General features: G+C 38.0%; 1 protein-coding gene across 3 annotated transcripts in view; it reads left to right on the plus strand.

The window, feature by feature from the left end:
• Positions 1-23,292, plus strand: part of ZFP91 (ZFP91 zinc finger protein, atypical E3 ubiquitin ligase) — a 50,309-nt gene extending 27,017 nt beyond the window's left edge. Inside the window, exons 3-12 of one of the 3 annotated variants that reach the window (XM_059142992.1) lie at positions 11,465-11,677; positions 11,821-11,857; positions 12,681-12,789; positions 13,308-13,438; positions 14,213-14,263; positions 14,685-14,763; positions 15,911-16,025; positions 19,014-19,113; positions 19,457-19,829; positions 21,937-23,292. In XM_059142992.1, the coding sequence (XP_058998975.1) occupies positions 11,465-11,677; positions 11,821-11,857; positions 12,681-12,789; positions 13,308-13,438; positions 14,213-14,263; positions 14,685-14,763; positions 15,911-16,025; positions 19,014-19,113; positions 19,457-19,829; positions 21,937-22,041 (1,313 nt within the window). In that variant the 3' untranslated portion in view covers positions 22,042-23,292. Of the gene's footprint in view, positions 1-11,464; positions 11,678-11,820; positions 11,858-12,680; positions 12,790-13,307; positions 13,439-14,212; positions 14,264-14,684; positions 14,764-15,910; positions 16,026-19,013; positions 19,114-19,456 lie in introns of all 3 variants that reach the window. The other 2 variants (XM_059143002.1, XM_059142982.1) reach the window with 2 other exon arrangements.
• Positions 23,293-23,385: the final 93 nt, after the last annotated feature.

Raw genomic sequence — 23,385 nt, forward strand, 5'->3', positions numbered from 1 at the left:
GAGAAACAGCTAGAAATTAAGTTCTAATTTATTTATTTGACAGAGATCGCAAGTAGGCAGAGAGGGGGGCAGGGGAAGCAGGCTCCCTGCTGAGCAGAGAGCCCAATGCAGGGCTCCATCCCAGGACCCTGAGACCATGTCCTGAGCCGAAGGTAGAGGCTTAACCCACTGAGCCACCCAGGCACCCCAGAAATTGTCTTTAAAGTGCCATGCAAGAGAAACTTGATTCCATTCTATCTGGTCATGATGGTTTATCCTAATATATGAGTTATCCATTGGTTGTCAGTTTCTGGTGTTGGGAGACTGACAGTGCCTTTTGGGATTTTTTGAGATTAAATTAACAAACTTAACTTTTTTTTTTTTTTTTTTTAAGAGAGAGAAAGAGAGCAGGGGAGAGATCAGGAGAATCTCAAACAGGCTCCACATCTTCCGTGGAACCTGTCTTCAGGCTCGATCTCACAACCCTGAGATCATGACCTGAACTGAAATCAGAGTGTAGTGCTTAACCGATTTTGCCACTCAGGTGCCCCAGTATTAACCATTTTTAAAGCATACAGTTTAGTCACATTTAATACATTTATAATGTTATACAGCATCGTTTCCATCTAGTTCCAAACATTTTTATCCCCACCAAACTGGACCCCAAGGCCATTAAAAATAGTCATTCCCTATTATTTCCCTCTCTCTAGCCTCTAACGAAGATAATCTGCTTTTACCTCATTTATCTGAAAACATTAACTTGAAAAAAAAACATTAATTTGAATTTACCTATTCTGAATACTTTGTGTAAGTGGACTCCTACGTATGACTTTTCATGTCTCCTTCTGTTGTATTGCATGGTACTTTCAAGGTTCATCCATATTGTAGCGTGTATTAATACATGTTAGTATTTCATTCCTTTATTTGAGTAGTATGCTCCTGTATGGATAGACTTCATTTTGTTTCTGTTCAGTGTTTGATGGACATTTGGATTATTTTCACATTTTAGCTTTTGTGAATTGTAGTGAAATGAACATTCGTGTACAAGTGTTTGTTTGGATACCTGTTTTCAATTTTGAGGGACCATCCCTAGGAGTGGATGTGCTGGGTTATATGGTAATTTTATGTTTGTTTTTGAGGAACTGCCTGCTATCCACAGTAGCTGTAGCCTTTTACATTCCTACCAACACTGTACAAGAGTTGTAGTTTCTCCACATCTCTCCAACATTTGTTATTTTGTGGTTTTGGTTTAAGTTATTGTTAAAGCTATCCTAGTTAGTGTGAAATGGGAATCTCACTATGGTTTTTATTTGCATCTCATAAATTATTTATATTGAGCATCTTCTTGTATATGTTCTTTTGCCATTTGTGTCTTTGGAGAAATGTCTTAAAGACCTTTGCTCATTTTTTAGTTGGTGTTCATCTTTTTGTTGAGCTGAGAGTTCTTTATATATTCTGAATAGTAGACTCTTATTAGATATAATGCCTGGAAATAATTTTCTCCTATTCTGTAGGTTTTTCTTCTAAGGGTTTTTTAGCATTAGCTTTTAAATATTTAGGTCTTTGATCCATTTTGAGTTAATATTTATATATAGCATAAAGTAAGGGTTCAACTTCATTCTTTGCGTGTGGATATGAAGTTGCCCCAGCAGTCATTGAGGAGACTGTTCTCTCCCCACTAATGGTCTCAGCAAACTTGTTGAAAATCAGTTGACCATAAAATGTATGGGCTTATATAGACTCTGAATTCAGTTCCTTTGGTCATTTTGTTTGTCCTTATGCCAGTACCACACGGTGGTACTGATTGATTACTGCAGCTTTGAGGTTTTTTGTTCTTTGTGTGTGGGTGGAGGGTGTTTAAGATTTTATTTATTCATTAGAGAGAGAGAGAGCACGCACAAGCACAAGTAGGTGGAATGGCAGAGGGGGAGGGAGAAGCAGGCTCCCCGCTGAACAGGTAGCACAACTCAGGGCTCCATCCCGGGACCCTGAGATCATGAATCATGACATGAACCAAAGGCAGTCGCTTAATGAACCGAGCCATCCAGGTGCTTTGTTGTGAGTTGTAAATTGTGAGACTGGGATGAGTAAAGTGCGTCTTTTTCAAGATTGTTTTGGATAATCTGGGTCCTTTAAATTTTCATATGAATTTTAGGATTAGGTTGTCAATTTCTGCAAAAAAGGATGCTGGGACTTTGATAGGGATTATATTTAATCTGTAGATCAGTTTGGGGACTATTAACATCCTACTTATATTTAAGTATTTTATTGTTTTTATTGTAAATGGTATTGTTTTTTTATTTCCCTTTTTGAATTACTCATTGCTGGTATATTTAAAACAAAATATTTTTGTGTGTTGATCTTGTATTCTGCAACTTTGCTAAATTTGTTACGTTAAAAGTTTTGCAGAATCTTCAGAATTTTCTTTAGAAATAAGATAATTTCTTCTGCAAATAGAGGTAGTTTTATCTCTTCCTTTCCAATTTGGGTGGCTTCCCCCCACCACTTTAACTAGTGGCTCTAGCTAGAAGTCCAGTACAGCTTTGAAAGAAATGGAGGAAGGGGTGTATGTGTGTGGGGGGGGTCCTTGTCTTGTTCCTGATCTTTGGGAGAGAGCTTTCAGTCTTTTACCATTGAATATGTTAGCTCTGCGGTTTTGGTAAGTGCCCTCTATCGGGTTGAGAAAGTTTCATTCTGTTCCTAGTTTGCTGTGTGTTCTCACCATGAAAGTCCTCTGAATTATGTTAAATGCTTTTTCTACATTATTTGGGATGATTGTGGTATTTTACATTCTGTTAATGTGGTATATTATAACAGGTGATTTTTGTATGCTGAACCACCCTCATAATCCTAGAATACATACCATCTGATCTGAGTGTTAAAATCCTGCAGTCTTAATGCACTGCTGACTTTGGTTTGCAAGGGAAGTTGGTGAGTTGTTTTCTTGTCGTGTGTCTTTGTCTTTGGTATCAGTAATGATGGCCTGACAGAATGAATCAAGAAGTAAATGGTTCCCTCTTTTAATTTTTTGGAAGAACTTGATAAGGGGTTGCTGTTAATTCTTTAAATGATTGGTAGAATTCACCAGTGAATTCTGCTGCTCCTGGGCTTCTCCCCCACCATTGGAAGGTACTTGTTTTTGGAAGTCATCATTTTATTTTTTTTTGTCTCAAATTTTTATTTAAATTCTAGTTAGTTAACATATAGTGTAATGTTGGTTCAGATGTAGAATTCAGTGATTCATCACTTGCAACACTTAGTGCTCATTATATCATGTGCCCTTTTTAAAAAGCATCACCCATTTAGCCCGTCCCCCACCCACCGCCTTCCATGAACCCTCAGTTTGTTCTCTGTAGTTGAGTCTCTTATGATGTGCTTCCCTCTTTTTTTTCACCCCTTCCCATATGTGCATCTGTTTTGTTTCTTAAATTCCACATATGAGTGGAATCATATGGTATTTGTTCTTCTCTAACTTATTTTGTTTAGCATAACACTCTCTAGCTCCATTCATGTCATTGCAAATGGCAAGAATTCATTCGTTTTGATGGCTGAGTAATAATTCAGTGTGTGTGTGTGTGTGTGTGTGTAAATATATATATATATATATATATATATATATATATATATATACACATACCACATTTTTTAATAACATATTACGTATTATTTGCCTCAGGTCTGTGAATCATCAGTCTTAACACATTTCAGAGCAGTCACCATAGCACATACCCTCCCCAATGTTCATAACCCAGCCACCCTGTTCCTCCCCTACTATCCCCCTGCAACCCTCAGTTTGTTTCCTGAGGTTAAGAGTCTCTTAATGGTTTGTCTCCCTCCCGGGTCCCATCTTGTTTCATTTTTCCCTCCCTACCCACCACGATCCCTCGCCCTGCTTCTCAAAAATTCCTCATGTCAGAGAGATCATATGATAATAGTCTTTCTCTGATTGACTTATTTTGCTTAGCATAATACCCTCTAGTTTCATCCACATTTTTGCAAATAGCAAGTTTTTGGAGTTTTTGATGGGTGCATAGTATTCCATTATATATCAGTCACATCTTTAACCATTCATCTGTTGTTGGACATCTAGGTTCTTTCCATAGTTTGACTATTGTGGACATTGCTGCTATAAACATTTGGGTCCATGGTGCCCTTTTCAGATCACTACATTTGTATCTTTAGGGTAAATACCCAGTAGTGTGATTGCTGGGTCATATCACATACCACATCTTCTTTTTTTTTTTTTTTTTTTTTTTAAGATTTTATTTATTTATTTGACAGAGATCACAAGTAGGCAGAGAAGCAGGCAGAGAGAGAGGAGGAAGCAGGCTCCCTGTTGAGCAGAGAGCCCGATGCGGGGCTCAATCCCAGGACCCTGGGATCATGACCTGAGCCGAAGGCAGAGGCTTTAACCCACTGAGCCACCGAGGTGCCCCAAATCTTCTTTATCCATTCATCAGTTATGGACATTTAGGCTTTTTCCATAGTTTGGCTATGGTTGGTGATGTTCTTTGGGAGGTTTTTGATTACTGATTCTTTCTTTTCACTTGTTGTATGTTCAGGTTTCTGTTTCGTCTTGAGTTTTTTAGTGTGTGTCTAGGTGTTTATTTCATGTAGGTTATCTCATTTGTTTGCATATAATTATTAATTGTGTTCTCAATCCTTTTTATTTCTATAAGGTTAGTAATGAGGTCTTCACTTTAATTTCCAATTTTAGTAATTTGAGTTTTGTGGGGTTTTTTTTTTTTTTTTTTTTAAAGCTTAGCTGAAGGCTTCAATTCGTTAACCTTTCCAAGTAACCAACTTCCAGTTTTATGGATTTTTCTCTGTTGATTTCTATTTTATTTATCTCTACTTTAATTTTTATTTCCTTCCTTCCACTAGCTTTGGCTTCCTTTTTTCCCTTTTTTCTTTAAGGTGTAAATTATTGATTTGCCATGTGTTTTGTTTGTTTTGTTATTTCTATTTTAATGTAGGCATTTATGGCTATAAATTTCTCCCCAAGCATTGCTTTTGCTGCAGCTTGTAAGTTATGCTATCTTGTGTTTTCCTTTTTACTCATCTTTAAGTGTTTTCTAATTTCCTTTGTGATTTCTTTAACCTATTTGTTTGAAGAGTGTATTGTTTAACTTCCACATACTTGTGAATTTTCTAGTTTTCTTTCTGCTGCTGATTTCTAGTTTCATTCTACTGTGATCAGAGAACATTCTTTATGTGATCTTTTAAAATTTCTTGAGACTTGTTTTGTGGCTAGCGTATGGTCTTCTCTGGAGAATCTTCTGTGTGTACTTGAGAATGTGTATTCTGGTTTTGTGTGAAGTATTTTTTATCTCTTTGTTAGGTCTAATTTTTTCACAGGATTGCTCAAGTCCCTTTATTTCCAAACTGGACTTCTGACAAGTTACTCTATCCATTACTGAAAGTAAGTCTCTCTCTTATTTTGGTACTGGGTATTTCTCCCTTCAATTCTGTCATTTTTTTTCCTTCATATATTAGGTTTGTATATGTTTATAATCCTTATAGCTTCTTTTTTTTTTTTTTTTTTAAAGATTTTATTTATTTATTTGACAGAGAGAAATCACAAGTAGGCAGAGAGCCAGGCAGAGAGAGAGAGAGAGGAGGAAGCAGGCTCCCTGCCGAGCAGAGAGCCCGATGCGGGACTCGATCCCAGGACCCTGAGATCATGACCTGAGCCGAAGGCAGCGGCTTAACCACTGAGCCACCCAGGCGCCCCTCCTTATAGCTTCTTGATTGACCCTTTTATTGATATACAGTGTCCTTTTTTGTCTCATAACAGTTTTTGACTTGAAGTCTAGCTTGTCTTCTATTAGTAGAGTCACTTGCCTTGGGTTGAATTGTTTCCCCTCAAAAGATGTTGAATACTTGTGAATGTTATGTATTTGAAATAGGATCTTTGCAGATAAATAGGTCTTCGTGGTAACTTGTTATGGAAGTCCTAGGAAACAAATAGAGTTTGGTACTGGAAGTGGTGTGTTGCTGCAACAAAATACCTGAAAATGTGGAGATTATTTTGGCTAATGGCTAGTACCTGGGGGAATTCTAAGGCAGTTAATCATTAAGCAGCCTGAATTGCCTTAAAAAAAGGTTGGCAGAAATACAGATGTGAAAAGTAATTTGGGGAGGCCTTAGAAGGAAATGATAGACATGTTGATGGGCAGTGGAGACAAGGTGATCCTTGCTATAAAGTGGCAGATAACTTAGCTGAATTATGTTCTCTTGGGTGGAAAGTAGAACTTCTAAGTGAGGAACCTGTATATTTAGCTGAGAAGATTTCCAGGCTCTGTGTGGTTAAGTGCAGTCTGGCTTCTTCTTATCACTTCATACTAAAAATGAGAGGAATTAGATAAATTAAGGAATGAATTGTTGAGCAAAACTTGGAATCTTTCTATATAGTGTGCCCATTAAAATAGGTTTTTAATTACTGTTTTATATATACCTGACTTTTAAGCCATGTAGGGGAAAAATGAGGAGTTATAAATCAAAAACACAATAATACTGTTTTATATTTATTTATGTAACTGCAGTTTTTTATTTCCTCATACATCTTTGAATTACTTTCTAGTGTCCTTTCAGCCTGGAGGACTCCCTATAGCATTTTTTGTTGGGCAGATCTTACTAGCAACAAATTCTACTTTTATCTGAGAATGTCTCCATTTTGAAAGGGTAATTTGCCAGATATAGATTTCTTGCTTGACATTACCACTTTATATATGGAATCCCTCTGCCTTCTGGTCTCTGTAGTTTCTGATGAGCAATAGGCTGTTAATGATATTGAGCATTTCTTGTACCTGATGAGTCATTTCTCTTTCGTTTTTCAAGGTTATATTTGGCTTTTGACAGTTTGATTGTAATGTGTCTTGGTGTGGATCTCTTGAGTCATTGACCTTAAAAGTAAAACAGTCAATTATTTTACCAGCAAAATAGGTTTATTCAGGAATAGCAAAGGAATTAGAATTCTGGACAAGCAAGCAATAACAAAAGCCGTAAGCAAATCCTGTGAACAAAGGAGAGGAACTTTTGGTTGGGGGTAGGAGGTAGGGGGCTGTTAGAAACACAAAGTCCATTGGAGTAAACTAGGAGTTTGAAATGTATTAGACTTTCATTGGCTGAGTTGTGACTGTGTCTCATTGCCTGGGCTGTTGCCAGGCAAGGAAAAAAATCTTCCTTCCTCCTGCTGGGATAGTAGATTGGGCTTCTTTCTCTTGGGGTTTGCAAAGGATTGCAACAAATTGTATGTCATGAGAGCTTCACTTTCTGGCCAGCCAACTCCACTGTAAATATGTTTCCTTAATTCAGTTTCACAGAATTTGTCCTACTGGAGTTTGAGCTTGTGGAGCTTTTTGTTTGTGTAGATTCATGTCTTACTAATTTTGAGAAACTTTTGGCCTTTATTCATTCATTCATTCATTTATTTATTTATTTATTTATTTATTTATTTTTAAAAAATTCCATTCTCTGCACTCTCCTGAGACTCAAGTATATGTCACTACGTTTTATGGTCCCATGGGTATCTTGGGCTCTGTTTTCTTTCTGTCCTTTGGACTGGATACTCTTACTTGACCTGTCTTAAAGATTGCCAATTCGTCTGTTCTCTCAAATCTGTTAAATCCTCGAGTGAATTTTTCATTTCATTTGTTTAACTTTTCAGCTCCAGATTTTGTTTTTTATAATTACCACCTCTTTATTGACATTCTCTATTTGTTGAGACGTTATTATGATTGCTGTTAGTTATTTGTCAATGTTTTAAAGCCTTTAGCTTTTTTGAGCATATTTTTAAAAACTGTAGTCTTTGTCTTCTGTCATCTCTTAAGTCTCTCTTTCCTTTAGCTTGTGTTCAGTGAGTGATTTGATCAAGATTTCCTTAAAGGTCTTGTTTAACTCTTTTAGTGTTCACTTGGTTGCTAAAAACCAGAGTTTTTTACAAAGTTGATTCTGGTGTGTATGTATGTGCACGCACAGGCATGCATATGAATGCATGTTTGTTTCTGTTGAGGGACATTTTTGCTGACATCAGCCTCTGATAATACTTTATTTTTAAGACTAGAGTTTTGGAGGAATGGGGTGGTATTCATAAAATAGGCTATTATACTTTATTTATAGGTAAAAGCAATTCTCATCAAATTGCCATCATTTGATCAAGGTTAGGAAAGGGTGTGGCCATATAATCCTTTCATCATGAAGGAAAAAACCTTTACAGGAAGTTATGGAGTGGGTTTAAAGTCCAAATTAGTTTTATTGAGTAAAAAGGAAGACTCTTCATTATTTATCCTTCTTTATAGAGGATGATGAATTGTTCCCTCTGAAGAAATTATCTTAAAAGCAGCCATGACCTAGATGGAAAAGTTCTTGATTGCTAGTCTCAAGACATGATTTTTATATCTGAGTTTTCTTAGCTAGCTTTGTGATTTTGAACAAGTTGTCTTTGGCCTTGCAGTTACTTTATGGGTAAAACTCATTGGACTGTATATAGTTTGTTCATTTTTGGGTTTTTTTTCCCCAGTGTTCAAAGATTCATTGTTTATGTACGACACCCAGTTCTCCATACAATATGTGCCCTTCTTAATTACACCCCCACAGGCTTGCCTATCATGCACCCCTCTCCCCTCTAAAACCCTGTTTGTTTCTCAGAGTCCACAGTCTCATGGTTCATCTCCCCCTCCAATTTCCCCCAGTTCACTTTTCCTTTCCTTCTCATGTCCTCCATATTATTCCATACGTTCCACAAGTAAGTGAAACCATATGGTAAGTGACTTTCTGTGCTTGACTTATTTCACTTAGCATAATCTCTTCCAGTCCCATCCATGTTGATATAAAAGTTGGGTATTCATCCTTTGCGATGGCGGAGTAATATTCCATTGTATGTATGGACCACATCTTCTTTATCCATTCGTCTGTTGAAGAGTAAACAACTCCTCAAACTCAACACCCAAAAAAACCAGATAATCATGTCAAAAAAGGGCAGAAGACATGAATAGACAGTTATCCAGTGAAGATATACAAATGGCCAACAGACACATGAAAAAATATTCATCATCATTAGCCATCAGGGAAATTCAAATCAAAACCACATTGAGATATACTGCCTTACACCAGTTAGAATGGAAAGATTAACAAGAGAGGAAACAACAAATGTTGAAGCGGATGTGGAGAAAGGGGAACCCTCTTAAACTGTTGGTAGGAATGCAAGTTGGTGCAGCCACTTTGGAAAACAGTGTGGAGATTCCTCAAAAAATTAAAATAGAGCTACCCTATGACCCTGCAATTGCACTACTGGGTATTTACCCCAAAGATACAGATGTAGTGAAAAGAAGGGTCATCTGTACCCCAATGTTCATAGCAGCAGTGTCCACAGTAGCCAAACTGTGGACTGTATGTAGTTGAAGATATTTTTAATTCTAACCTTTTTACTATTATTGTTATTATTATTATATTATCTTGATACTTAAAGTAGCTCAGATATGAGAACAAGGAGAAAGGCACTAATGAGTGGGAAGGAAAATTGAAAGGAAATGCATAACTAATTTAATAATTATGTCCAGTTATTAGGAGTTCACTCTGCTGTTCTCTGTATTTCAAACTAGTTTTATTTCAGTACTTCAGTATATTCTCTTAAAACTTTCAAAGAGTATATAGTTAAAGTTGCAGTGGCCCCCCATTCACCACCTTCTTCCACAGTGGAGGAAACTTTATTTTTCAGATCTTAAAAAAAAGTTATAGTTTCATGTTTTGTTTTTTTGCTTAATTTTTGTTTAACATAGTATTTTTACCAGCAATTCCATGTGATTCTTTACAGATACCTAATATTCCATCTCACTAATATGCCATGGTTTATTTGAACATTTTCTTGTAGAGGATAATGGGATAGGTCGTTTCCATTCTTTAGCTGTTATAAACATGAACCTCCATGTGCCAGTTTATTTTCCTAGGGTAGATGTTGAGGAATTACTGGGCATAATTTTGGACCTTCTCTGTAAGTAACCAGTACTTATCAATTTCTTGTACATCCTTCCAGAAGTATTACCGTATAAAAGATATATGTCTTACATATATAACATTTATTTCTCTATATATAAAACAAATGTATACCTATATAATATTTGGATATTATATGGATGTGAGGTTTTACTGCATAATAAAGTATCATGGAATTATTTCCATGCTGTCCCCTCCTGATGTTTAGTTTTCTGCTCTTTCACTACTAAAAACAGTGTATAGTGATTGCCTCTATACATAGGTCATTTCATAAGTGTGATTATAATTCTGTCGGATAAATTCCTAGTAGTTGAAATTACTAGGTTGTGTAAGGTTGTACATTTATAATTTTGATAGATACTGCCAAATTGTCCTTCATAGAGGTTTTGCCACTGCATGTGCTATCATCTATGTTACTCTTTTCTCCAGCCTTCCTAATACACACTTGTCAAACATTCGGATCATTGCCAGTATGATAAAGAACAGTGGTATCACACTAACCGTTTTCACTTGAGTTTCTCCCATTATGAGAGGATTGACCTTTTCGTTTGTGTGAAAGCCATGTGTTTTTACTGAACTGCTCTTTTTCTGTTGTGCTGTTAGACTTACAGCGGAATTTGCCGTGCAGAAAATTGCTTTTATGTTTATATTGTCACAGATATCAGTATTAAGACTTTAAATTTTATATTGTTCTTAGAAAGGCCTTTTACATCCTGAGAGTATTAAAAGAATTGCCCATAGTCAAAATATACTTTTAATATACTAACATATATATAAGTAATAAGTTACTCTAGGGACAAAAGTTATATTAAGCTTTTTTGTTATTTACTTATTGCTCAGGAGTGAATAGCCCTACCTCACTTCGTTCACCCTTCAAAGCATGAAGAAAATATAGGATAAGAGGGATAGATTGTGTGTGTACCTGTGCACAGCATCTCATAGGATACCTAAAGTAGGACTTATCATGATTGCCCTGTAGATAAGTTCACACTCATGGTGTGATTCTAAGAACTATTGAATAGAGTCAAGGGAAGGCATTTTTAATATGGGATTCCTCTTTAGCAATTTCTTTAGCATTGTTCAGTTGCTAAAACATCTGGAGCTGTGATTGTTCCTTTCTTGTGCTTCTGTAAGAAGTTCTGGCTATCTTTCTGGGAGCACTCACTTAATTTAGTTTCTTTTGTCTTGGATGTAAATGTTAGAATCCCATGAATTGAATTGGGTGCATTTTGCATACTTCTCTTAGTCCATTTTTTAGTAGATATTACAATATAAAACTGCTGCTTGACCACATGGAAGTTTTAGAACGATGACAGTAAGGGTACGTTTTCTCTCATCTTGTTTCTGGTATCTCAGTATAAAAATCTGAGGGGCTTTGCTCCTGAAAAATAAATTAATTTACCTTCTTCTTTATTAACTTTTTATTTACAATAGTAGGTATACTGAGATGGTTATTGGTTAACCATAAGCAATGGTATATGTTTTCATCTAGATCCTAAGGAAGAGAAAGAGGAAGAAGATGATTCTACCCTCCCTCAGGAAGTTTCCGTTGCTGCAACTAGGCCTAGCCGGGGCTGGCGCAGCAGTAGCAGGACATCTGTTTCTCGGCATCTTGACACAGAGAACACCCGAAGTTCTAGGTCGAAGACTGGTTCATTGCAGCTCATCTGCAAGTCAGAACCAAATACAGATCAGCTTGATTATGGTACAGTATACGTGGAATATGGTTCTTTAATAACTGGTTGTCTGCTCCTTTTAAATGTAAAATAGCTTACCTTTCACGGGTAGGTATGGTGATACAGGGGTTCCTTTATAACGATAAGATTTTGTTCTGCTTTCTTTCTCCAGATGGAGCAGAAGAACATCAGTCTCCAGGTGGCATTAGGTAAGAAACTTCATATTTCATATCACGTTGCTTTCTACTTGAAAGAGCATTGAGCCTTTAAAATTTTAACTTTGGTTTTGGTATTTAGTTTAGATGTCACTTCATTCTTGATTAGAGCGTTAACCATGTAATCTTTAGTTACCTTAGTTCCAAAAGCAGGTCTTGAGTACTTTCTGTATTCTGGCTTATTCCGTGCTAGCCACTGATGGGAAGTGTGGATGTTTTAAGTGGGATTTTTGAAATTTGTATTCCATGGTAAGTCTTGTGAATTTTTGTTTTCTTGGCTTTTTCATCTTTTTGGTAACGCAGGTCACTGGATTACTAGATACAGGATTATGAAGTCGGTTGTTTTCGTTTGTGTTTTAAGAGAGGGAGAACGGGTTGAGGGACGGGGTATTAAAGGGTAGAGGGAGAAGGAGAGAGAATCTTGACATAGGGCTCCATGTCTCAACCCTGAGATCATGACCTGAGCCAATATCAAGGTTTGGTCGCTTACCAACTGAACCACTCAGGCACTATATAAGGTCCGTTGTTTTGGCTGCTGCTGCTGTTTGTTATTTTAGCTCTTAGTGACGTTGAACAGTCATCACCTTACCTTTATTTAACGAAGGAATAGTATTTCTAGGATTTATGTATTTTTAGTTAGAATTACCATTGTGAGGATAAAACAGCTAGATTGCAGTCCAATTAGACCATAAGGATGAAAATTCTAGATAACTTACTGTGAATCTTTGGCAACCTCTAAATAAATTAGCAAATAAAATCCAGTGGGATATAATCCTTACAACTAGAAATTCTAATCCAGAAATGTGCTTCTTTTTAGTAGTGAGGAGGAGGAGGAAGAGGAAGAAGAGATGTTAATCAGTGAAGAGGAAATACCATTCAAAGATGACCCAAGAGACGAGACCTACAAACCCCACTTAGAGAGGCACGTCTTGGATTTTACTGCAGACATGTCAATGAAAAATAAGTTAGGAAAGCACTGCTGCATGCTTTTAGTTCACCTTGTTGCTGAACTGATGGGTATAGACTTAATTTTAAATGAGTAATTAATCATGTATTTAACATTGTCTTATAACTCCTTCTCCCAGCCCTGTCTTCTAGTTATAGAACTCTATTTTTATCATATCCAAATTTTTGGATGTCTTCGTACTTCATCTTGATGAAACAAGATATCAGTTGCCTGAATACTTTTTTTTTTTTTTTTTTTTTTACTTTTGTCTTTCTCTTTACAACTCTAGTTGAGTTCTGATTCCCAGGTATTGTTAGCCTAACGGCTTTTACTGTGCACATGAGGAATAGTTGACTGGAAATCACATTTCATCAGCTAAGGATCATAATTTTACAATAAATCGATGATAAGTGCACATTTTACCCTTATGTCACAGTTTCCCTTGCAACGATCCTTTGCAGGATACCAATGTTGAAATGTGTTTGTATTTTCAGGGAGACCCCAAAACCACGGAGAAAATCAGGGAAGGTGAAAGAAGAGAAGGAGAAGAAAGAAATTAAAGTGGAAGTAGAGGTAGAGGTGAAAGAAGAAGAGCATGAAATCAGGGAGGATGAGGAACCTCCCAGGAAGTGAGTAGGCAGCTACTACTAAAAATGGAAACCTAACAGATTTTGAAGCCATTGATGGGGAAAAGAGTGGGAGTGTGAGGAGGGCTATTGACAGGTGCATATTGCTGCCTCAGGCAGCTGACAGTTTCATTGCAGAGGCTCTCTCAAAAGCTTGAAAAGTTTAAATTTAATCCAGAGCAGTACTTAAAGACGTCTAAATGAGTGGGCAGGACAGTAGTAGCTAATGGGATGCAGAGTGAGTAAAGATAGCAAGAAAAAGTGTGGCAAATGTGAATCCTCAAAAGAAGAGCAAATGAGGGCAAGAGATCGAAGAATCTTGACTTTCTGTCCAGCAGTCATTGCCTGTTGCAGAAATAAGATTTGTTTTAAGTGTTTAGTCTTTTTGGTTCTATTAAAAGGAGAGTTTAGTTTTATATTCTTAAGGTTTTTAGATAATAGACTCCTTTATTCTACTTTTTAAATTGATTAAGTGATCAAGTTTTTACTGGAACTACTCTTCAGGTAGTAACCTTGAGGTTTATCCAAATCTTACATGTAATGTGTAGTTTGTGATAGGTTTATATTTAACTTGTAGTGCAGATTTATTTCTGTGAAATTACTTCAGAATGACATCTTTGTTTGGCTTGTAAGGTATGTTTTTGGCTCTGTGTGTTCTGCGTTATCCTCTGTTTCTGCCACCTGCTCTTTGATCTTGAGTGTATGTCTTTAGTCACCCTTCACTCTGTAAGCTTCATTCTGGAATATGTGGACAGTTACTCTGTTCTTTAATTATAGGAGAGGAAGAAGGCGAAAAGATGACAAAAGTCCACGATTACCCAAAAGGAGGTAATTTATATTCCTAACTATGTTCCTTATTCCTGGTAGTAAGCATTTTACTCACATAATTACTCATAATTACCCTGCAGGAATGGCTGTTTAAAAATTTCTCAGATGCAACTTTACTAATGTCCTTGATGCAGAATTCCTGTGTTTTTATTCCATTGTAGGGTCTTAAAGTTTCTAAAAATCTTAACACTTCTTTACCTTTTGGGGGGTTACTAGTTTATTTTGTGCTGTTTTTAAAAACTCTTATCAAACATTGGTAGTTTCTGGTTATTTCTAACAAATTCTGTGCAAGCTCTATACTAGCAAAGAGATATTAATTCTTCATGCTATAAAATTGCTTTTCCCTGTAGTGCATTGAGTTAAGCCACTGTGCAGAGTGCCTCTTCTGTTTGCTAACTTTTCTCCTACGTATTGATAATAGAAAAAAGCCTCCAATCCAGTATGTCCGTTGTGAGATGGAAGGATGTGGAACTGTTCTTGCTCACCCTCGCTATTTGCAGGTTAGTAGATTGTTATGTAAGGCAGCCTTTCAGGTTATGTTCCATTACTGGTTCTTACATTTCATGAGATGCTATAATTTGTGAACTTGTGTAGGCTTTATCATTGCCGTACATTGTCAAGAAAAATCTTCCTTTAAAAAGGCGTAAAACTACTTTAGTCATTGTCTTAAAAGAAAAATGTCTAACAGCATGAGGTCAAATAAAGGATTTCCTTGTAATCTTGGAGTAGTATCCCATTGTGGTGTTGAAACTACTACTGATATAAAGAGATGATTGTACTGACACGCTAAAGACACAGTTGAACAAACTTTATTATAATGTGTATTTTTAAAAAATAAATTTAGCAACTCTAACCTGTGATTTCTGAAATAATGTTTAAAGGAAATAATTAATTTTTAGGGTTTTTGGTTTTGGGAGTTTTTTTAGTAGATTTTTTTTTTAAATGAATTAAAGATGCAGCTTATATTTAGGTCTGGCAGAAAACATGAAAGTGAAATGTTTATTGCTAAAGCTAAAGAAATGCCTGTTTGGTTTTTAGTTTAGCAGCAAGGATAATGCAAGACTAAGACCCTCACCCTGATTCTGTCTCTGTGGTAATAGTGAATGCTTCTGTCCTGCCACTGTATGCCATGTGCTGCACTAAGCACCATTCAACATGTGATCTCTGTGTCCTCGCAGTAACGCTGTGAGACACTGATAGTTACCTCCATTTTACACATGAGAACTGTAACTCACAGTATTTAAGCACATCTCCTGAGGTCACACTGCTCGTGAATGACAGACCCAGGTTGGAACCCAGGTCTGTCTTATTTTCATAGCCTGTGTTCTTAACTGTTTTATTATACTGTTATTCACCCCCCCCCCCATATTCAGAGTATCTGGTTTCCCTTTAGCACTTTTTTGGGTGGGGGGTGGGGGCAGAGGGTTAGAGAGAGAGAGAGTCTCAAGCAGACTCCACCCAGCATGGAGCCTGATGGGGGGCTCCATCTCCGGACCCTGAGATCATGATCTGAGTTAAATCAAGAGTTGGACGCTTAACCAACTGAGCTACCCAGATGCCCCTCTTTAAAACTTTTGACTTAGCAAAGGAACAGGCTTTCAGGAAGCCTTCATTTTTCCCCCTCTTTATTTTCTCTTACTGTTTTAGCACCACATTAAGTATCAGCATTTGCTGAAGAAGAAATATGTATGTCCTCATCCCTCCTGTGGGCGATTGTTCAGGCTCCAGAAGCAACTTCTACGACACGCCAAACATCATACAGGTACTTTCTTAAATAAAATGTTTGATCACGTGTTAAATGCATTCTGCTTTTAAATGTGTGTAGATTGGTGATTATATTTCTTCCTAATATAAATCTTAGGAGTCTACAGTCAAGTGTGAGAGAAGGTATGAAAATAAAATGTAATAAAACAAATTTTGCAAGGGATGAGCAAACTAGGGCTTTTTACTTTTATCCTTTGACTTTTTTTTTTTTTTTTTTTTTTAAGATTTTATTTATTTATTTGACAGAGAGACCACAAGCAAGGGGAGTGGGAGAGGGAGAAGCAAGCTTCCCACTGAGCAGGGAGCCTGATGCCAGGACTCGATCCCAGAACCCTGGGATCATGACCCGAGCCATAGGCAGACGCCTAATGGCTAAGCCACCGAGGCGCCCCTGTCCTTTGACTTTTTAAAGAACTTCTGTGACCAGAATAATTTTTTATTGAGTTCATATCCTGTATCAACTGTTAACTGCTTATCCATCCATTCAGCATCACCAAGTTCTCTTGGTTTTTTTTTTTTTTTTTTAAAGATTTTTATTTATTTATCAGAGAAAGAGAGGGGGAGAGAGCGAGCACAGGCAGACAGAATGGCAGGCAGAGGCAGAGGGAGAAGCAGGCTCCCCGCTGAGCAAGGAGCCCAATGTGGGACTCTATCCCAGGACGCTGGGATCATGACCTGAGCCGAAGGCAGCTGCTTAACCAACTGAGCCACCCAGGCGTCCCAAGTTCTCTTGTTTAATCCTTGTTTTACATCTAAGAAACCAAAGGCTTTGCACATTAGGTAACTTGCCTTTGGTCACACTGCTAGGTTCTAGTAGAACCAGGATTTTCTATTGCCATTTCCAGTAGATATTTGGAGGAGCTTTTACGGACTGAAAGTGGGGATTAGGAAGAGAGAACCTTGATGGTAAAGAGGCTTGCCTGTTGGTTTATGGTAACTACTAAGTAGCTTCTGGCACTTCTGCTGCTACTGCACTCATGGAGGCTAGCTACTGAATTCACATGTCATCTCCTGTAGGAGTTATTGACTCAAAAAGAGAAACTGAATGTCTATATTATACATAATGTAGGATGATTTCAGATTGCATTCATTTTTAGCCACTGACAGTCTGTGTGCAGTTCATCTAATGGGAACAAATGAAGATGGGTATTAGTGCTAATTGAGTAGGTGCCAGACTCTGTACTGTTACATGCCATGTTCTCCACAGTCATAGAGGGGTAAGACTAGGAATTCTAGTTGTCTTCTACCCCAGAGTTATACTGGCAGATGTACCCTTCCCAGTGTTTATTGTATGTGTGACTTAGACAAGGTACTTCTCACTTTCCTTCATCTGAAAAACAAGGGATAATAATGTCACTGATACTGGGGAATTAGTCTAAAGATGAAATGAGATAACATATAAAGTGCTGTTTACTGCACAGGGCCTGGCACACAGTAGACATTTCAGAGCAGCAGGACTTGCGCTCAGGCCTGAATCACTGCAGAGTCACAGTCTCTGCACTGTACCATGCTGCTTCCGGAGAGAGCTGTCTCCACTCCGTTCCTTGCAGCTTGCTGCCTTTTTTCCACTCCTTCTCCCTGTTAATTATGTTGTTCCCTACAAAAGTAGTTTCTGACAACCAGTTTAGACTACTTTAGCTAAATATCACAGGACTACTGTGACAAACTGACTGTTTTAGAAGTTCAGTCCATTCCAGATACTTACATCTGGTTAGTACAGTTTTATGATGTTATTGTAGTTCTCTTTTTCCAAATTAGTGCAGACAGATTCCCTTTGAAGATGTGATTTATTTAAGCAAATGGATGCCCCAACCAGGCTTGCCATGTGACTATGAAGCTAGAAAGGTGGACAAGACCTGGGAGACAGACACTTAGAGTTGTCCCTAGGTTAAAAGTGCATTTTTAGACCTTGCCTACTCAGCATGTAGACGATAGCTCAAGAGGCATTGGTGGCACTTGATCCGCTGTTCGAGATGCAACATCTCAGACTCTGCCTCAGACCTGCTCAGTAATATCCCCCATTGATTCTGAAATGTATTCTAGCTTGAGACAGACTTGGCTCCTCTTTTGTTTTGACTTTAGAACGATATGGGATGGAATATAGAATTAAATTGCATACTATTTGCCTTTTAACTTATCCTCATGTTTTCCCTGTGACTTTCTGTAGCAGTTTTAAGTGAAAACTATAGAAAACAATAGTGGTCATTTATTCAAGAGATACAGAGCATCTCTTATCTGCTTCTTTCCCAAACCAAGTAATAAAGAAATAATTAAGTGCAGTGCTTCTTTGGCCCATAGATTCAACACCATGTTACCAGATTCATCAAAATGCTGTGAAATTTGGGGGGATTGTGAAATGACAGGGAGACAGTTGAATGCTGCAGAAGATGTGGGGTAGGAGAATAAGATAAAGAATATAGGTACTATTTACATATATTTGAAAGTAGCAACTTGAACCTCTTGAGAGGAATTCAAATTGTTTGTTTTGGGTAACAGGTTTTAAACCTGAAACAGAAGATAGGATTACCACTTTAATTGTGGATCAGTTTTCTAAGAGGGAATGCCAAATTCTGTGGTGGTGGTTTGAGTTCCAAATTCTTTATATGTAAGTTTTCAGGTTTCAGGGAAAATGTTCTTTACTTACTAAGCAAGTTTTCCAAGATCTGGATTACAGGGATTGAGATTGGGCTTCTAATTCTCATATTGCCATTAAATTGTTTCTGTTTTGCTTTGTTTAGCTTTTTTTTTTTTTTTTTTTTTAAAACAAGGCCTTATGCTACTGAATGTAGGGACTTTCAAAAAAAGTTGAAAATGGTGTATTTCTTTTTAAAATTTTATTTATCCAAGGTGTTTTATACATTAAAAACAGCATTGCCCTTATTGTAACTGTCTTGACTGATGATCTTCTTACTTCCTGTGAACTGGGAAAATTAAACACTTATAGGGATTCCCCATGGAACCCTAACCACATTATTTTTCTTTTTAGATCAAAGGGATTATATCTGTGAATATTGTGCTAGGGCCTTCAAGAGTTCTCACAATCTGGCAGTGCACCGGATGATTCACACCGGCGAGAAGCCATTACAGTGAGTGTTACTTACTGGTGGGCATGTGGGTGGGAAGTGTGTATCAATCCTACTTTCTGGTTAGCCCCCATGCAAACATTTCAGTCGCCACTGCTGTTGACTTTTACCAAATTAGAATGAGTATTGATTGGGAATGCTACTTAGTGAACTTTGGCTTATTCCTTCAGTTTTTTTAAACAAATGAAACAGATTAATTTTCCATCTAGTTAGCTTTTCCTAATTTTTCCCAAGAAGTGTGTTTCTGACTATTGGCTTTATATGGACCTCTGAATGCTTGCCCTGACCCCAAGAGGAGCCCTCTTCATTTCTCTGCTCAGCCATTCCTCTTCCATTCCATTCCTAGATGCGAGATCTGTGGATTTACGTGCCGGCAGAAGGCATCCCTTAATTGGCACATGAAGAAGCATGATGCAGATTCCTTCTACCAGTTCTCTTGCAATATCTGTGGCAAAAAATTTGAGAAGAAGGACAGCGTAGTGGCACACAAAGCAAAAAGCCACCCTGAGGTGCTGATTGCCGAAGCTCTGGCTGCCAATGCAGGCGCCCTCATCACCAGCACAGATATCTTGGGCACTAGCCCAGAGTCGCTGACACAACCTGCAGATGGGCAGGGTCTTCCTCTTCTTCCTGAGCCATTGGGAAACTCCACGTCTGGAGAGTGCCTCCTCCTAGAAGCTGAAGGGATGTCAAAGTCATACTGTAGTGGGACAGAACGGGTGAGCCTGATGGCTGATGGGAAGATCTTTGTGGGAAGTGGCAGCAGTGGGGGCACTGAAGGGCTGGTCATGAACTCGGATATACTCGGTGCTACCACAGAGGTTCTGATTGAAGATTCAGACTCTACTGGACCTTAGTGGAAGGGAAGACTTTGGGCAGTGGGACAGCTCAGACTTTGTATTTAAAAGATAAAAAGGACAAAAAAAAATTTAAAGCATTTAAAATCTAGTCAAATAACTGAAGGGCCTGCTCTTTCCATTGTGAATCACAGCACACACACCTACACCCTCTCTTCTCCCTCTATTGTCCCCTTTATAAAATTGATGTTGCCTTTACCAAAAAGGTAGGCAAAAAAGAAGAAGCTCTTAAAGCGAGGGTTATCCTCCTCCTTGGTTCCAGCCAGGCAGACTTCCTGCTCACCGGCAGATCCCTTCTTAAACCTGTAACTCTGATGTGCTCTGGATCAGCTTTTAACTCTTGATAGTATATTAACTGTCCTCTAAACCCCTTCTCCTCTACTGCTGCCCTATGGTTCTGGCTTCTACCCACTGCAGCACACTTACCCCCAAAGTATCATACAGTTCTAATCTCTGGAGGCTGGCAGCTTGACTTGGCACTTTAGGCCCCTTTGCAGGGTGAGCTGTTAAAACAGCACACCCCTCTCACTCAACCCCATTTCCTCCATTCCCCGCTGGGTTTCAGAAAGGAAGGATTCATGGGGACCACCTCCCTCCTCTGTGACCCCAGCACTTCAGTCCCCTTCCACCACCTCCATCTGGTTCTCAGTGGTGCTCACTAGCTTGGAAGCAGGCTCCCAACAGGGAGGGGGCTGCCCTCTGCATGGTTTCTCTGACCATAAGACAGGGCTCTGTATCAGTGAGACAAGTCCCAGACTAATGGCAGAAATTTGCACTTTGAACATGTGTGTTTTTGTGTTGTGGAACCCGAGATTCCTTATTTATTAACGGAAAGTCTGATTTTTTTTGGGTGGGGGGGACTTCATTGCTATATTTTGTGGGGCTGGGAGAGATTAGGTTATTCTGACATGGGGTCCTTTCCATAAGAGGTACTTTAGCAGGCAGGATATAGGGTTGAAGAAGCACAGCCAGCCTCTAAAATCATAGCTCTCCAGTGGCCTTTAACGAAAACTGGTCCTCAGCACTAACAAAATCACTACAGTAGCCTAGTGCTTTCTCGGAAGCCTTTTTAGGGAAGGATGTTAGGTTTTTGGTAACTAGTGCTCTTTGAGTTCTTAGAGCATTGAGATTTAGAAATTTTAAGGGGATAAGAAGGGTTGTTCAGGGTCTGAATTACAGATAAAAGATTTTTCTCTTGTGAATTTATTTCTTTTTTTATCCCCATTATTTCTTTCTAGACCTTACTTTTGGCCCAATTCTGGCCCCTTGCTTTGTTTTGGGTTTTGCTTTGCTTTATCATTGTTTCATCCCAGATCCCGATTAGTGAAGGACACTACCATTAGCGAAGAGATAGTCTATGACTTGTACAGTTTGAAGTCAAGGAAAATCACTCTGTTTCCTTTTTATAAAGAATAACACTTCAGAAGGGGAAAGGCTTCCATAGACAAAGTTAATAATCTGCATAATAATGGCTTTGGCTTTCACCTAAAATTCTGGGAATTACCACTTCCATTGAGATAGGGATTTTCTTGGGGTGGATTGCTTATTACTGGCCATGGGAGAGGCAGGTGATGTTTTTGTATAAGTTTATAACTCCCAGAAGACTTAAAAACTTAATTTGGCTCATTTTTAGAGAATTAGAAGGGCAGTTTCTATCCTGTGTACCTCACAAACTGGAATTAAAGGCTTGCCCTATTCATTGTTTGTCAGAAATGTGTGATGGCTGCTGGAAAGAATGAAGTTTTGCTGAGAGCAAAATAGGGAACAGCTTGTTTTACACAAACACTAAAACTACAAAGTTTATCAATTTTCTCTTTGATATATTTTTTCCCAAAAGAGGGGGTAACAAAATGTCATCTCTGAAAGAGGCTTACTTGACACCCACTAGCGTCAGTGGTTGGGATGCCAGGGAATAGGGCGTCAGACACCTACAGCGAACAGACTTAAATGCACTATTGTTTCTTTGCAGAGTGTTGCAGATTTGCCATCCCTCCAGTGTGGGGGTAGAAAATGGAATAAGGATAGAAGGGATGTAGAATATGCTTTCCTGCCCACAGTAAGGATTTGGAATTGACTTGGTATGTTGAGTACATTTGAACATACTTATCAGGTTGATTGGGTGGGTTTACAACAAGGTTGTTCCACTCCCATTATAAGTCCATTTTGTACTGTTTGACTAGCTCGCATCTGTTCCCCACATTTACTTTTGTCTCTGTCACATTAATCTCCTTTGTCTCTGTAAGTTATATTCGCAGTGGTTAGTCATCAGATATTTTAACCACCTACACAAAAGCAAACTGCATAAAAAAACTTGAGATTTAGGGAAAATATGCTCTTCCCTATAGCACCCTCCTCCCCACCAAAGCAACAAGTTAGTTCTAATAATTAGAAACTTTCTTTTCTTCCTCCTTTTGTTTTTTGACCTCTTTGTAGGTATCACTTGCCTATAATTTGCTTCAGCAAATTATTACAGCAGTTTGCAGTCAGTCTTAAAACACTCTCCATGAACTTCATCTTTTTTCCTTTTGAGAAAGAGATGCTAGCACAACAAAGAGTGGTGTGAGTAAGCTGTCTTATACTAGGCCCTCTTCCTTCTGCCTCTCTGCTTCTCATGCTCTTCACTTCTGTGTCCTTCCAAGGAGCCCTTTCAGTCTTAAAATTCTGCATTTTCTACTCTTAGTCAAATTGAGTTACCTTTTTAATAACTCTCCCCACTGCATATTCTCCAATCTGAATTGGCAGTTCAAAATTCTAAAAACGTAATTGAAATACAAGTATTCTTTCTGGGAGATGCGTTTTCCCCTAGTCTCTGGTTGTCCAAGGTTATTCTGCATAATTGAGACTTACTATGCTCCAGAGAGTTTGGAAAAACACTGGCCAGGATTACTGGGAATTAAAAAAGAATTCAGGTATGGAAAAAAGCATCTACATAGAGCACTTGAACCTCCTTTGTACCTGTTGGGAAAAATATATAAAGAGTGTACTAAACCCGGCTAAGGCTATTACAGTCTGGTTGTTTAAAGTACCATTTTTCCTTCCTTTTTCCCACTTTTCAATGTACTCAAGAAAATTAAAAAATTGTAATGGATCAATTTAAAATATTTTTATTTCTAAAAGCCTTTTTTGCCTGTTGTAATGTGCAGGACCCTTCTCCTTTGATGGGAGAGACAGGTAGTTACCTGAATCTAGGTTGAAAAGGTTATGTAAAAAGAAATTATAATAAAAGGGATACTCTGCTTTTCAAATCCTTGTTTTCTCTTAATCTAGGTAAGGCATATCCAAAATAAATATGTAAAGAAGAAAAATAAAAGTTGTCTTCATGGAAGCAACTTGTTTTCCTTGATTGTACTGAGTTACAGTTATCCAAAGGGTTAAAACAATTGATGCTGTTAACTGAGAGTCCAGTGGCCAGAGCATG

The sequence above is a fragment of the Mustela lutreola genome, chromosome 1, assembly GCF_030435805.1.
Source record: "Mustela lutreola isolate mMusLut2 chromosome 1, mMusLut2.pri, whole genome shotgun sequence".
In the NCBI taxonomy this organism is placed as follows: Eukaryota; Metazoa; Chordata; class Mammalia; order Carnivora; family Mustelidae; genus Mustela; species Mustela lutreola.